The sequence below is a fragment of the Oncorhynchus tshawytscha genome, linkage group LG28 (genome assembly GCF_018296145.1).
Source record: "Oncorhynchus tshawytscha isolate Ot180627B linkage group LG28, Otsh_v2.0, whole genome shotgun sequence".
NCBI classification, from domain to species: domain Eukaryota; kingdom Metazoa; phylum Chordata; class Actinopteri; order Salmoniformes; family Salmonidae; genus Oncorhynchus; species Oncorhynchus tshawytscha.
Genome location: NC_056456.1, coordinates 27,246,521 through 27,261,882, shown reverse-complemented (window position 1 = coordinate 27,261,882; position 15,362 = coordinate 27,246,521). Strand labels below are relative to the sequence as shown.

The following is a 15,362-nucleotide window of genomic DNA, read 5'->3' as shown; positions in this document are numbered from 1 at the left end:
TAGGACTAGGTTATAGGACTAGGTTATAGGACTAGGTTATAGGACTAGGATATAGGACTAGGATATAGGACTAGTAATAAGACTAGTAATACAACTAGGACATAGAACTAGTAATATGACTAGAAATAGGACTATGATATATGACTAGGATATAGAACTAGGATATAGGACTAGTAATAAGACTAGGACATAGTACTAGTAATAGGACTAGTAATAGGACTAGTAATAGGACTATAAATAGGACTATGATATATGACTAGGATATAGGACTAGGATATAGGACTAGTAATAAGACTAGGACATAGGACTAGGTCATAGGACTAGTAATAGGCCTAGTAATAGGCCTAGTAATAGGACTAGTAAAGGACTAGGATATAGGACTAGTAATAGGACTTATTATGTGACTTTTTAAGACATTTTTTTCACAGCTCTACACACTGACCTGACACTAGGTAACCTTTGGAGTATAGTGAATTAAGAGCAAGAGTGCTGTGTGTGTGTATGTGTGTGCTCATGCATGCATTTGCCCACATTAAGTGTGTTGGTGTTTCATACCACCATGACAGTAGCACTACTATATGTATGAATCACTCTTACCACTGAGAGCCTGACTTCATATCCCAGTGACAGGAGCTTCTATATACATGCCAGACAGGTTCTGGGAATAGGGTTCTCTCTTCCCAAGCCCTCCCCCTCTCTCTCAAACTTTCTTTCTCTCTTTCCCTTGTCTTTCTCTCAATTCAATAAAAAATGTACAATAAACAAAAGTTCCAAAAGAATAAAGACATTTCAAATGTCATATTATGTATATATACAGTTGTAATGATGTGCAAATAGTTAAAGTAAAGTATGAAATGGATAATAAATAAAATAAATATAGGTTTTTCTTCATTGGTTGCCCTTTTCTTGTGGCAACAGGTCACAAATATTGCTGCTGTGATTGCACACTGCGGTATTCCACCCAATAGATATGGGAGCTTGCTTATGGGGCTCTTCTCCAGGTTTATTTCTCTGTAGGTGATGGCTTTGTTATGGAAGGTTTGGGAATTGCTTCCTTTTAGGTGGTTGTAAAATTTTACAGCTCTTTTCTGGATTTTGATAACCTGCTAGGCGGAACCCCTCGCCAACAGCCAATGAAATTGCAGTGCGCCAAATACAAATCAACAGAAATCTCATAAATCTAATTTCTCAAACATACAAGTATTAGGCACCATTTTAAAGATAAAATTATCTTTAGTCCAGCCACAGTGTCTGATTTTAAAAATGCTTTCCCACGAAAGCTCCACAAACGATTATGTTAGGTCACCACCAACTCACAGAAAAACCCAGACATTTTTCCAGCCAAAGAGAGGAGTCACAAAAAGCACAAATAGAGATTAAATGAATCACTAACCTTTGATGATCTTCATCAAATGACACTCATAGGACTTCATGTTACACAATACATGTATGTTTTGTTGGTAAAGTTCATATTGATATCCAAAAATCTTATTTTACATTGGCGTGTTACGTTCAGTAGTTCCAAAACATGCAGTGATATTGCAGAGAGCCACATGAATTCACAGAAATACTCATTATAAATGTTGTTGAAAATACAACTATTATACATGGATCTTTTGATACACGTCTCCTTAATGCAACCGCTGTGTCAGATTTTTAAAAAACTTTACGGATAAAGCATAATCTGAGAACGGCGCTCAGAGCCCAAACCAGCCTGAGTAATATCCGCCATGTTGGGTAGTCAACATTATTCATAAATAGCATTATAAATATTCACTTACCTTTGATGTTCTTCATCAGAATGCACTCCCAGGAATCACAGTTCCACAATAAATACTTGTTTTGTTCGATAATGTCCATCATTTATGTCCATTTATGTCCAATAGCGTCTTTTGTTAGGGTGTTTGGTAAACAAATCCAAAATTGCGATCTGGTCCAGTCGGACGAAACGTTCAAAAAGTTATTTTACAGGTTGAAGAAACTTGTCAAACTAAGTATAGAATCAATCTTTAGGATGCTTTTATCATAAAAGTTCAATAATGTTCCAACCGGAGAATTCCATTGTCTGTAGAAAAGCAATGGAACGAGATCTACTTCTCAAGTGAAAGCGTGTGACTGAGAACGAGGCTGTAGGCAGACCCCTTAGTCAAACAACTCCCATCCGGCCCCCCTTCACATGAGCTGCCTGAAACAACGTTTTAAAGACGGTTGACATCCAGTGGAAGCCTTAGGAAGTGCAAAATAACCCATATCCCACTGTGTATTCGCTAGGGGTCAGTTCAAAAACGACAAACCTCAGATTTCACACTTCCTGTTTGGATTTTTTCTCAGGTTTTTGCCTGCCATATGAGTTCTATTTTATACTCACAGACATCATTCAAACAGTTTTAGAAACTTCAGAGTGTTTACTTTCCAATAATAATAATAATATGCATATATTAGCATCTGGGACTGAGTAGGAGGCAGTTCACTCTGGGCACGCTATTCATCCAAAAGTGAAAATGCTGCCCCCTATCCCAAACAAGATAATTAGCGGATATTGGCCGAATTCTGCTCTGCATGCATTATTTGGTGTTTTAAGTTCTACACTGAGGATATTTTTGCAGAATTCTGCATGCAGAGTCTCAATTTGGTGTTTGTTCCATTTTGTGAATTATTGGTTGGTGAGTGGACCACAGACCTCACAACCATAAAGGGCAATGGGTTCTATAAATATTTCAAGTATTTTTAGCCAGATCCTAAATAATGTTGAATTTTATGTTCCTTTTGATGGCATAAAATGCCCTCCTTGCCTTGTCTCTCAGATTTTTCACAGCTTTGTGGAAGTCACATGTGGCACTGACGTTTAGGCCGAGGTATGTATTGTTTTTTGTGTGCTCTAGGGCAACGATTTCAGGATGGAATTTGTTAGGGTGTGTAGGGTGAATACATGGTCTGTCGTACGGTAATGTGGTAAAAAGACAATTTGACATTTGCTCAGTACATTGATTTCGCTGAGGAAATGTACGAGTCTGCTGTTAATGATAATGCAGAGGATTTTCCCAAGGTTGCTGTTGACGCATATCCCACGGTAATTATTGGGGTAAAATTTGTCTCTACTTTTGTGGATTGGGGTGATCTGTCCTTGGTTCCAAATTATGGGGAAGATGCCAGAGCTGAGGATGATGTTAAAGAGTTTAAGAATAGTCAATTGGAATTTGTGGTATGTATATTTTATCATTTCATTTAAGGATACCACAGGCCTTTTTGGGTTGGAGGGTTTGTATTTTGTCCTGTAGTTCATTCAATGTAATTGGAGAATCCAGTGGGTTCTGGTTGTCTTTAATAGTTGATTCTAAGATTTGTATTTGTTCATGTATATGTTTTTGCTGTTTGTTCTTTGTTACAGAGCCAAAAAGATTTGAGAAGTGGTTTATCCATAAATCTCAGTTTTGGATAGATAACACTTTGTGTAGCTGTTTGTTTAGAGTTTTTCAATTTTCCCAGAAGTGGTTAGATTCTATGGATTCTTCAATTACATTGAACTGAATTCTGACGTGCTGTTCATTCTTTTTCCATAGTGTATTTCTGTATTGTTTTAGTGATTCAACATAGTGAAGCCGTAGGCTCATGTTTTCTGGGTCTCTATGTTTTTGGTTGGATAGATTTCTCAATTCCTTTCTTAGATTTTTGCATTCTTCATCAAACTTTTGATCATTGTTGTTCATTTTCTTAGGTTGTCTGCTTGAAATGTTTAGATTTGATAGCGAAGCTGAGAGGTCAAATATACTGTTTAGGTTTTCTACTGCCAAGTTTACATCATCACTATTACAGTGAAACATTTTGTCCACGAAATTGTCTAGAAGTGATTGAATTGGTTGTTGCCTAATAGTTTTTTGGTAGATCTCCACACTACTTTCCTTCGATCTATAGCATTTCTTAATATTATTAAGCTCCTTTGGCTTTGATGCCTCATGATTGAACAAAGCTCTGTTCAAGTAGAGTGGGATTTTGCTGTGATCTGATAGGGTTGTCAGTGGACTAACTGTGAACACTCTAAGAGATTCTGGGTTGAGGTCAGTGATTTAGTAATGTACAGTACTACTGCCAAGAGATGAGCTGTATGCGCACCTACCATAGGAGTCCCCTCGAAGCCTACCATTGACTACAGTTGAAGTCGGAAGTTCACACACTTAGGTTGGAGTCATTAAAACTCGTTTTTCAACCACTACACAAATTTTTGTTAACAAACTATAGTTTTGGCAAGTCGGTTAGGACATCTACTTTGTGAATGACAAAAGTAATTTTTCCAACAATTGTTTACAGACAGATTATTTCACTTATAATTCACTGTATCACAATTCCAGTGGGTCAGAAGTTTACATACACTAAGTTGACTGTGCCTTTAAACAGCTTGGAAAATTCCAGATAATGATGTCATGGCTTTAAAAGCTTCTGATAAGCTAATTGACATCATTTGAGTCAATTACAGGTGGACCTGTGGATGTATTTCAAGGCCAACCTTCAAACTCAGTGCCTCTTTGCTTGACATCATGGGCAAATCATAACAAATCAGCCAAGACCTCAGAATTATTTTTGTAGACCTCCACAAGTCTGTTTCATCCTTGGGAGCAAATTCCAAACGCCTGAAGGTAGGGGGAGGCTTGCAAGCTGAAGAACTCCATCCCAACCGTGAAACACGGGGGTGGCAGCATCATGTTGTGGGGGTGCTTTGCTGCAGGAGGGACTGGTGCACTTCACAAAATAGTTTGCATCATGAAGTAGGAAAATTACATGGATATATTGAAGCAACATCTCAAGACATCAGTCAGGAAGTTAAAACTTGGTCACAAATGGGTCTTCTAAATGGACAATGACCCCAAGCATACTTCCAAAGTTGTGGCAAAATGGCTTAAGGACAACAATGTCAAGGCATTGGAGTGGCCATCACAAATCCCTGACCTCAATCCTATAGAAAATGTGTGGACAGAACTGAAAAAACGTGTACGAGCAAGGTGGCCTACAAACCTGACTCAGTTACATCAGCTCTGTCAGGAGGAATGGGCCAAAATCCACCCAACTTATTGTGGGAAGCATGTGGAAGGCTACCTGAAACGTTTGACCCAAGTCAAACAATTTAAAGGCAATGCTACCAAAAACTAATTGAGTGTATGTAAACTTCTGACCCACTGGGAATGTGATGAAAGAAATAAAAGCCAAAATAAATCATTCTCTCTAATATTATTCTGACATTTCACATTCTTAAAATAAAGTGGTGATCCTAACTGACCTAAGACAGGGAATTGTTACTAGGATTAAATGTCAGGAATTGGGAAAAACTGAGGTAGGTGTTCGTCCTCCTGTGTGCTGAGGGTGTCAGGTTCTTGTCCAGTTCTAGCATTTAGGTCACCACAGACTAGTACATGTCCCTGGGCTTGGAAATTGTTGATCTCTCCATCTAGGAAGGAGAAGCTGTCATCGTTAAATTATGGGGATTTTGATAGCACATATGAGGACATTTTTCTCTGTTGAGATATTTTCCTCATGAATTTCTAGCCAGATGAAAAAGGTTCATGTTTTGACTAGTTTAATAGAGTGGGTTAGGTCTGCTTTATTCCAAATTAGCATACCCCAGGAGTCTCTTCCCTTTTTCACACCTGGTAGTTTGGTGGATGGGACTACCAGCTATCTGTAACCTAGAGGGCAACCAGTGGGTCCATTTCCTTTATACCATGTTTCTTGTAGGATGACAATTTCTGTATTCCAATTTCTTTGATGAAGTCTGGGTTCCTGCTCTTTATGCCAAAGGCAGACAACCTCAGACCTTGTATATTCCAGGATGAGATTGTAAAATGTTGTGTTCCATAGTGTCTAGTGTTGTTTTTGTGTGGTTTAGGCCCGGACCATCACAGTAGGTGTGAGCAGAGCATGTTAAGCATCTGATACATACCTCTTAGGTCGCAGGATGGGGCTTGGGCGGGTGTAATAGTGGGGGTTGGGCCTGTTGCTCTTCTCACGGCCGGGGCATATGTCGTACTGTCATGTTGGGGCATAGGGTGGGCAGAAGGGGCATAGCTCTGATATGGGGGGGCCTATATAGAGTGTGGCCAGAGTTTGCTTGGGGTGGTCTTAGCTGGTTGGGGTGTGGCTGGAGATGCTGTGGTCTGGGTGTAGGTCTTCTTTTTATTTCACCTTTATTTAACCAGGTAAGCTAGTTGAGAAGGTGTGTTGGTGCCAATATCTCCTGTTTCTACCCCTTCGACCAGGGTGGTAGTTGCAAATTTGCCTCTGTTTATTATGGATGATCAAATCAGGAAATAGCTGAGACGTTTTGGTAAGTTTGCTAGCGGTTTTCGTGTACTGTCTGCAGGTTTTCAGGCAGATGCCGTTAAGCATGTTGTTTCGTTCCGGGGGCAAGTGTTCATGTTTCTGAATAACAATGAGCAACACCAAAATTTGCATTTTAATGTGAGGCATGGGGAGGGGCTCTATGCAGGGTTTGCAAGTACAGATAGTCTACGGTGTTTTGAGTGTGGGGATTTGAGGCATAAGAGCTTTGAGTGCCCACATAAAAGCTGTAGACAAGGTGAGGGTACAAGCGCCAGTTGGGGAAATCGAGGTCAACGTGGAGGGGGCAATGAAACGCAGGCAGCAGAGGCTGGGCCTAGTCATGCTATGGAGGGTGGTGTAGATGAGGCTGGGTCTAGTCATGCCAGGATGGTGTGTCGATGAGACTGGGCCTAGTCAGGCTAGAGATGGTGGGGTAGCTGAGCCTGGGTCTAGTCATGCTATGGAGGGTGGTGTAGATGAGGATGTGCCTAGTCATGCTATGGATGGTGGTGTAGATGAGGCTGTGCCTAGTCAGGTTATGGATGGTGGTGTAGATGAGGCTGGGCCTAGTCATGCTATGGAGGGTGGTGTAGATGAGGCTGGGTCTAGTCATGCTATGGATGGTGGTGTAGATGAGGCTGGGTCTAGTCAGGTTATGGATGGTGGTGTAGATGAGGCTGGGCCTAGTCATGCTATGGAGGGTGGTGTAGATGAGGCTGGGTCTAGTCAGGCTATGGAAGGTGGTGTAGATGAGGCTGTGCCTAGTCAGGTTATGGATGGTGGGGTAGATGAGGCTGGGTCTAGTCAGGTTATGGATGGTGGGGTAGATGAGGCTGGGTCTAGTCAGGTTATAGATGGTGGTGTAGATGAGGCTGGGTCTAGTCAGGTTATGCTAGTGGATGAGAAGAGTATAGTAGGGAAGTGTAAGAGACTGGAGGGGAGGAGGAGGGTGTCAAGCGGAAAAAGGGGGAGAAGAAAGGAGGCTGGGGTGGTCAAAGGCACCAAGGAACCTTTGCCTGGTGCTGGGGGGAGGCCCTGGTCAGAGAGGAAGCCCTGGCCAGAGAGGAAGCCCTGGCCAGAGAGGAAGCCCTGGCCAGAGAGGAAGCCCTGGCCAGAGAGGAAGCCCTGGCCAGAGAGGAGGCCCTGGCCAGAGAGGAGGTCCTGGCCAGAGAGGAGGTCCTGGCCAGAGAGGAAGGGCAGGTGGTCAGCGTGGGAGAGGGAGATGAGGAGGAGGAAGGTGAGTCTGAGGAAGAGGATGAACAGGAGGATTTTTCCCCCCAGAGTTGACAGCTAGTCAAGCAGAGGGGTCAAAGTACACGGTGAGGGCTTTTTTTTCTGATCCAAGAAAGTTTGTAAGATCAGTACAACATGTTATGAAAAATGAGGGGCATGGTGTCCTCTCACCCAGGAAACAGTTTAGGTTGAGGAAGTGGGTCACAACATTGAGTGAAGGTTTACCTTCAGATGCTGTTTAGATGAAGAGTCTCTTTCTGGCACTGGGGCTTTTTGAGCTTTGCTACTGGTCTCTTTCTTTGCTGTTTTTTCTCCCACTTCTTATGGAGACTCTTCGGGTAGGATCGCTCAATATAAATGGTGCCAGAGATGCGGGAAAGAGGAGTGTGTTGGGTGAATATGTAAAACACAAAAAAGTACAGGTGTTGTTTCTTTACTCAGGCAAAGTTGGCTACTTGGTTAACAAGATAGGGTCAAAGGCTCGGGGACAACTATTATTTAATGGGATGGTCTCTGCGTGCCTTAGGGTGGAATTTGAGTTTTATAAAATGGTAAAAAGTGTGGAGGTGTTTCAGGAGATATGGTGTGTTGGGGGGGCTGTCTGTACAGCTGGGGAAGGTGGGTTGGATATACGGTTGTGGAAGTGGTGAGATTTTGGTTATTATGATGTTGTTTTTGTACCGTGGTGTAGAGGGCAAGGTGAGTATGGTGCATGTATGCAGTACTGCAGTACAGGAGATTTTTGGTGTTTTGTTTTAAGATGGGGTGGGGGATTTTAATGAAATGAAAATGTTTCATTAAAGAAGGACAAAAAGTCACTCTCTCTCCTCTCTCTGTCTCTCTCATCAAAACATTGATGGTCTGACTTATTCTCTTGCCTCTCAAGTGGAGCAGTAGGTGGAGGAGAAGGGGAGGAGAAAAGGAGTAAAGGAGGAGAGGAGGGGGGACACGGGGCGTGCTGTATAGTCATGACGATAGACAGACACCATTTCATGCACCATGTTCTTTTGTCTTTGACTGTATGTTTCTGCTAACTAGGCTTGGTCTGACTTATGGTTGAAGATTCCAGGAAAGCATCAGACTGACCCAGTTTGGTTTAAAGGAGTTTTGTATACCAAGCTGAGCCCTCTCTTTCTCTCTCTCTCTCTCTCTCTCTCTCTCTCTTTCTTTCTCTTTCTCTCTCTTTCTCTCTCTCTCTCTCCTCACTCACTCACTCACTCACTCACTCACTCACTCACTCACTCACACACACACACACTGTAGTTTCGTATGCGTAGCAGGGGGTGTCTTGCGAGCAGGGCGTACTGGTATTAACCCAATTCCAGTTTTAACGGACCAAGGCCCTTTCCTGTGGGAACAGCCCAGTGGGATAGAGTGAGAGAGAAGGAAAAGGAGAAGAAGGATGGGTGGATGGGAGAAAAGCGCAGACGCCGGTGTCATGGACCTTGTCGTGCACACAAAGCAAATTCTTTCAGACGATTGGTTTCCACGGTAACCGGGCAGAAAAAAAGCTAACAGCGTGGCCATGGGAAGTGACCTCCCGCTGTATTCTGTGTGTCTTGTTTGTTCGCCCACCACCAAGGAAACTCACACATTCAAAGGATCGTAAGCTCTTTGGCCACACACAGCAATGGTGGGTTTCACATCGCAAAACGGAAGCATATGCAGAAAAGTACCTCATACCTCTACTGTAAAATATGGTGGTGGATATCTGATGTTACAGGGCTATTCTCCTTCCATTGAACCTGGGCCCTTGTTGAGGTCAATGGCATCATGCACTCTGCAGGAAACTTTTGGCCATAACCTGATTGCCTCTGCCAGTAGGCTGACCCTTGGCCGCAAGTGAATCTTCCAGCAAGACAATAACGCCAACCACACTTCAAAATACACAAAGAAATGGTTCATTGACCCAAAAAAATCCTCATTTGGCAATGGCCATCTCAGTCTCTGGACCTGAACCCCTTTGAAAACCTGTGGTGTTAATTGAAGAGGGCAATCCATAAGCGCAGACAAAAGATATCACATGAAATTGTATGTCGCATACACATGTTTAGCAGATGTTATTACGGGTATAGTGAAATACTTGTGTTCCTAGCTCCAACAGTGCATTAATATCTAACAATATACAACAATACACACACATCTAAAGTAAAGGAATGGAATTAAGAAATATAGAAATATTAGGACGAGCAATGTTGGAGTCCGGAGTATCAATATAAATATACAGTATATGTGTAAAGCAGTATGAAAACATTATTAAAATGAACCATGTTCCATTACTAAAGTGACCAATGTCCCATGTCTATGTACAGGCAGCAGCCTCTAAGGTGCAGGGATGAGTAACCAGGTGGTAGCCGGCAAGTGACAGTGACTAAGTTCAGAGCAGGGTACTGGGTGGAGGCCTGCTAATGATGGCTATTTAACAGTCTGCTGGCCTCAAAGCTGTTTTTCAGTCTCGGTCCCAGCTTTGATGCGCCTGTACTGACCTCGCCTTCTGGATGATAGCGGGGTGAAAAGGCTGTGGCTCGGGTGGCTGAGGTCCTTGATGATCTTCTTGGCCTTCTTGTGATGCTGGGTGCTGTAGGTGTCCTGGAGGGCAGGCAGTCTGCCCCCGGTGATGAGTTGGGCTGACTCCACCACCCTTTCTCTGAGCCAATTGTATTAGTATACAATTATATCATGTTCAATTGTTTTAGCAAAAATACAAAAGTTTTCAAAGATTTTAATGAGTTACAGTTCATATAAGGAAATCAGTTAATTGAAATAAATTCATTAGGCCCTAATCTATGGATTTCACATGACTGAGAATACAGATATACATCTGTTGGTCACAGATACCTAAAGAAATGTAGGGGCATGGATGAGCAAACCTGTCAATGTCTGGTGTGACCAACATTTGCCTCATGCAGCATGACACATCTCCTTCACATAGAGTTGATCAGGTTATGAATTGTGCTCTGTGGAATGTTGTCCCACTCCTCTTCAATGTCTGTGCGAAGTTGCTGGATATTGGTGAGAACTGGAACACGCCGTCGTACACATCGATCCAGAGCATCCTAAACATGCTCAATGGGTGACATGTCTGGTCTGGCAAGAACTGGGACCTTTTCAGCTTCAAGGAATTGTGTACAGATCCTTGCGACATAGGGCCATGAATTATCATGCTGAAACATGAGGTGATGGCGGCGGATGATTGGCATGACAATGGGCTTCAGGATCTCGTCACGTTATCTCTGTGCATTCAAATTCCCATTGATAAAATGCAATTGTGTTCGTTGTCCGTAGCTTATGCCAGCCCACACCATAACCCCACCACCATGGGGCATTCTGTTCACAACGTTGCAAACTGCTCGCCCACATGACGCCACGGATTCATCCATGAAGAGCACACTTAACCAGCGTGCCAGTGGCCATCGAAGGTGAGCATTGGCCCATTAAAGTCGGTTACGATGCCGAACTGCAGTCAGGTCAAGACACTGGATAGGACGACGAGCACACGGATGAGCTTCCCTGACAGTTTGTGCAGAAATTCTTCGGTTGTGCAAATCCACAGTTTCATCAACTGTCCGAGTGGCTCGTCTCAGACCATCCCACAGGTGAAGAAGCCTGATGTGGAGATCCTGGGATGGCGTGGTTATACGTGGTCTGTGGTTGTGAGGCCGGATGTACGTACTGCCACATTCTCTAAAACGATGTTGGAGGCGGCTTATAGTAGAGAAATTAAAATGCAATTCTCTGGCAACAGCTCTGGTGGACATTCCTGCAGTCAACATGCACGCTCCCTCTTCACTTTGTAAAAATCATGCTGTTTAATTAGATTCTTGATATGCCACACCTGTCAGGTGGATGGATTATCTTGGCAAAGGACAAATGCCCACTAACAGGGTTGTAAACAAATTTGTGCACAACATTTGAGAGAAATAAGCTTTTTGAGTATATGGAACATTTCTGGGATCTTTTATTTCAGCTCATGAACCAAGGGACCAACTCTTTACATGTTGCGTTTATATTTTTGTTCAGTGTATTTATTTTATACCGTCCTTTTGGCTCATCTTTATCAAGCGAGGCCAATAATTTTGGACCTGACTGTATATATTTATGATATATGATATTGAAGTAAATGGAGGGGCAGGGATGTGAACCCAGGTCGCTGTGTGAAAGGCACCCTACGCATCGCACCAATAGGATTAAGCCACTTGGTGGGAATTGTAATGTGGCTCATATAGTATCTCTATAATATTGTTGTATCTCCTCTCCCAGGTACCCCTGAGCCCAGAGTGCATGCGTGCCATCATGAAGATGACCTACTGTCCCCACTGCCGTGGAGTGGCCACTGCCAGGCCCTGTGCCAACTACTGTACCAACGTACTGAAGGGCTGCCTCGCTAACCAGGCCGACCTGGACACAGAGTGGAGGAACTTGGCTGGTGAGACACATACACACACACACACACCCTAATTTCACACACACACGCACACATTTGCACACTAATTTAATTTTAATTCCTACAGTGCCTTCATAAAGTATTCACACCCTTTGACTTTTTCCACATTTTGTTGTGTTACAGCCTGAATTGAATGTGTCACTGTGAGATTTTGTGTCACTGGCCTACACACAGTACCCCATAATGTCAATATGAAATTATGTTTCTAGAATTTTTTTTTATTCATAAAAAATGAAAAGCTGAAATGTCTTAAGTCAATAAGTATCCAATCCCTTGGCTGTGGCAAGCATACAGTGGGGCAAAAAAGTATTTAGTCAGCCACCAATTGTGCAAGTTCTCCCACTTAAAAAGATGAGAGAGGCCTGTAATTTTCATCATAGCTACACTTCAACTATGACAGACAAAATGAGAAAAAAAATCCAGAAAATCACATTGTAGGATTTTAATGAATTTATTTGCAAATGATGGTGGAAAACAAGTATTTGGTCAATAACAAAAGTTTATCTCAATACTTTGTTATATACCCTTTGTTGGCAATGACAGAGGTCAAACGTTTTCTGTCTTCACAAGGTTTTCACACACTGTTGCTGGTATTTAGGCCCATTCTTCCATGCAGATCTCCTCTAGAGCAGTGATGTTTTGGGGCTGTTGCTGGGCAACACACTTTCAACTCCCTCCAAAGATTTTCTTTGGGGTTGAGATCTGGAGACTGGCTAGGCCACTACAGGACCTTGTAATGCTTCTTACGAAGCCACTCCTTTGTTGCCCGGGCGGTGTGTTTGGGATCATTGTCATGCTGAAGGACCCAGCCACATTTCATCTTCAATGCCCTTGCTGATGGAAGGAGGTTTTCACTCAAAATCTCACAATATATGGCCCCATTCATTCTTTCCTTTACACGGATCAGTCGTCCTGGTCCCTTTGCATAAAAACAGCCCCAAAGCATGATGTTTCCACCCCCATGCTTCACAGCAGGTATGGTGTTCTTTGGATGCAACTCAGCATTCTTTGTCCTCCAAACACGACGAGTTGAGTTTTTACCAAAAAGTTATATTTTGGTTTCATCTGACCATATGACATTCTCCCAATCGTCTTCTGGATCATCCAAATGCTCTCTAGCAAACTTCAGACGGGCCTGGACATGTACTGGCTTAAGCAGGGGGACACATCTGGCACTGCAGGATTTGAATGCCTAGCGGCGTAGTGTGTTACTGATGGTAGGCTTTGTTACTTTGGTCCCAGCTCTCTGCAGGTCATTCACTATGTCCCCCCGTGTGGTTCTGGGATTTTTGCTCACCGTTCTTGTGATCATTTTAACCGCACAGGGTGAGATCTTGCATGGAGCCCCAGATCGAGGGAGATTATCAGTAGTCTTGTATATCCATTGTATCCATTTCCTAATAATGGCTCCCACAATTGATTTCTTCAAACCAAGCTGCTTATCTATTGCAGATTTAGTCTTCCTAGCCTGGTGCAGGTCTACAATTTTGTTTCTGGTGTCCTTTGACAGCTCTTTGGTCTTGGCCATAGTGGAGTTTGGAGTGTGACTGTTTCAGGTTGTGGACAGGTGTCTTTTATACTGATAACAAGTTCAAACAGGTGCCATTAATACAGGTAACGAGTGGAGGACAGAGGAGCCTCTTAAAGAAGAAGTTACAGGTCTGTGAGAGCCAGAAATCTTGCTTGTTTGTAGGTGACCAAATACTTATTTTCCACCATAATTTGCAAATAAATTCATAAAAAATGTGATTTTCTGGATTTTTTTTTCTCATTTTGTCTGTCAGAGTTGAAGTGTACCTATGATGAACATTACAGGCATTACATCACTTTGTCATCATGGGATATTGTGGGTAGATGGGTGAGAAAAAATAATCCATTTAATCCATTTTGAATTCAGGCTGTAACACAACAAAATGTGAAATAAGTCAAGGGGTATGAATACTTTCTGAAGGCACTGAATAAGCATCTATTCACATTTAAAATATTGCATCCCCCCCTCTCTCTGCAGATGCCATGCTGCAGGTCTCTAACAGGTTTGAGGGTGTGTCCAGTGTGGATGTGGTGTTCCTCTCTCTCCCCACACACATCTCAGAGGCTATCACCACCATGATGGACAACATAGACACATTTAACAACAAGGTCAGAACAGCAGTCAGCACACACACACACACACACACACACACACACACACACACACACACACACACACACACACACACACACACACACACACACACACACACACACATACTTACCCATGAACGCTAACACATGTGCTGCACACACACACACACACACACACACACACACACACACACACACACACACACCCACACACACACACACACACACATACACACACACACACATACACACATACACACACACACACACATATACACACACACACACACACACACACACACACACACACACACACACACACACACACACACACACACACATTCCGACACACATTCCACATTCAAGTATTATTACCGATCACTGACACAGTGTTGATCAGGGCACATAACACATATTCATAACCTGATGTTGATCCCTGTACTGGTTTAATGTTATAACGTTCCACATACCAGGGGCCGTTTGTAAATCGTGCATATGTACAAGATATACCCCAAAATGTGCGTGCGCCAGTTCTCACGCAAATGTTGTAATTTATAAAAACTTAACTTGACGTGGGAAAGTGCTTAGCTTCCCGTAAACTTTAGGCCATGCATGCACACAGTTTATAGTGCTTGAAGTATTGCACTGCAAGCAGGCAAGTTGACGGTTCACCTTTTCTGTTTACGTTTTTTAGGATACTGTACATCTGAACTGTAATAATACATATATTCATAACCATTGCAGAATAAATTCCTCTCCACCTTGTCTGGCCATGCTTCTTCTTCCCGAAGAAGCTTTACCATCTGACAAATCACGATGTGCATCTCTCATTTAAGTTAGCCTTTTTGCTCTATGCATCCGAAAGGGAAGGCAGGTTTATAATATAGAACAATCTACAGGAGAATGGAGCAGATGAACAGACAGTTGATCTTTCGCTTATACTGCTACCACTGTATAGGTTTACTGTGTTTTATTTGTATTTGTAGATGTACTTTACAATGTTTCAGAATTCAATGGCAGTGTAGACTTTTTAGGTGGACCTGTTAACAGGATTTGGACCTGTTTACAGGATTTGGACCTGTTTACAGGATTTGGACCTGAACAGGATTTGGACCTGTTAACAGGATTTGGACCTGTTTACAGGATTTGGACCTGTTTACAGGATTTGGACCTGTTTACAGGATTTGGACCTGAACAGGATTTGGACCTCTTTACAGGATTTGGACCTGTTTACAGGATTTGGACCTGTTTA

At 42.7% G+C, this 15,362-nt stretch overlaps 1 protein-coding gene across 1 annotated transcript in view; it reads left to right on the top strand.

Annotated features, from left to right (window-relative positions):
* Positions 1 to 15,362, top strand: part of LOC112237403 (glypican-1-like) — a 142,680-nt gene that overhangs the window by 108,757 nt on the left and 18,561 nt on the right. The window contains exons 6-7 of the mRNA XM_042308283.1: positions 11,803 to 11,968; positions 13,995 to 14,125. Coding sequence (XP_042164217.1) covers positions 11,803 to 11,968; positions 13,995 to 14,125 — 297 coding nt within the window. The remainder of the gene's footprint in view (positions 1 to 11,802; positions 11,969 to 13,994; positions 14,126 to 15,362) is intronic.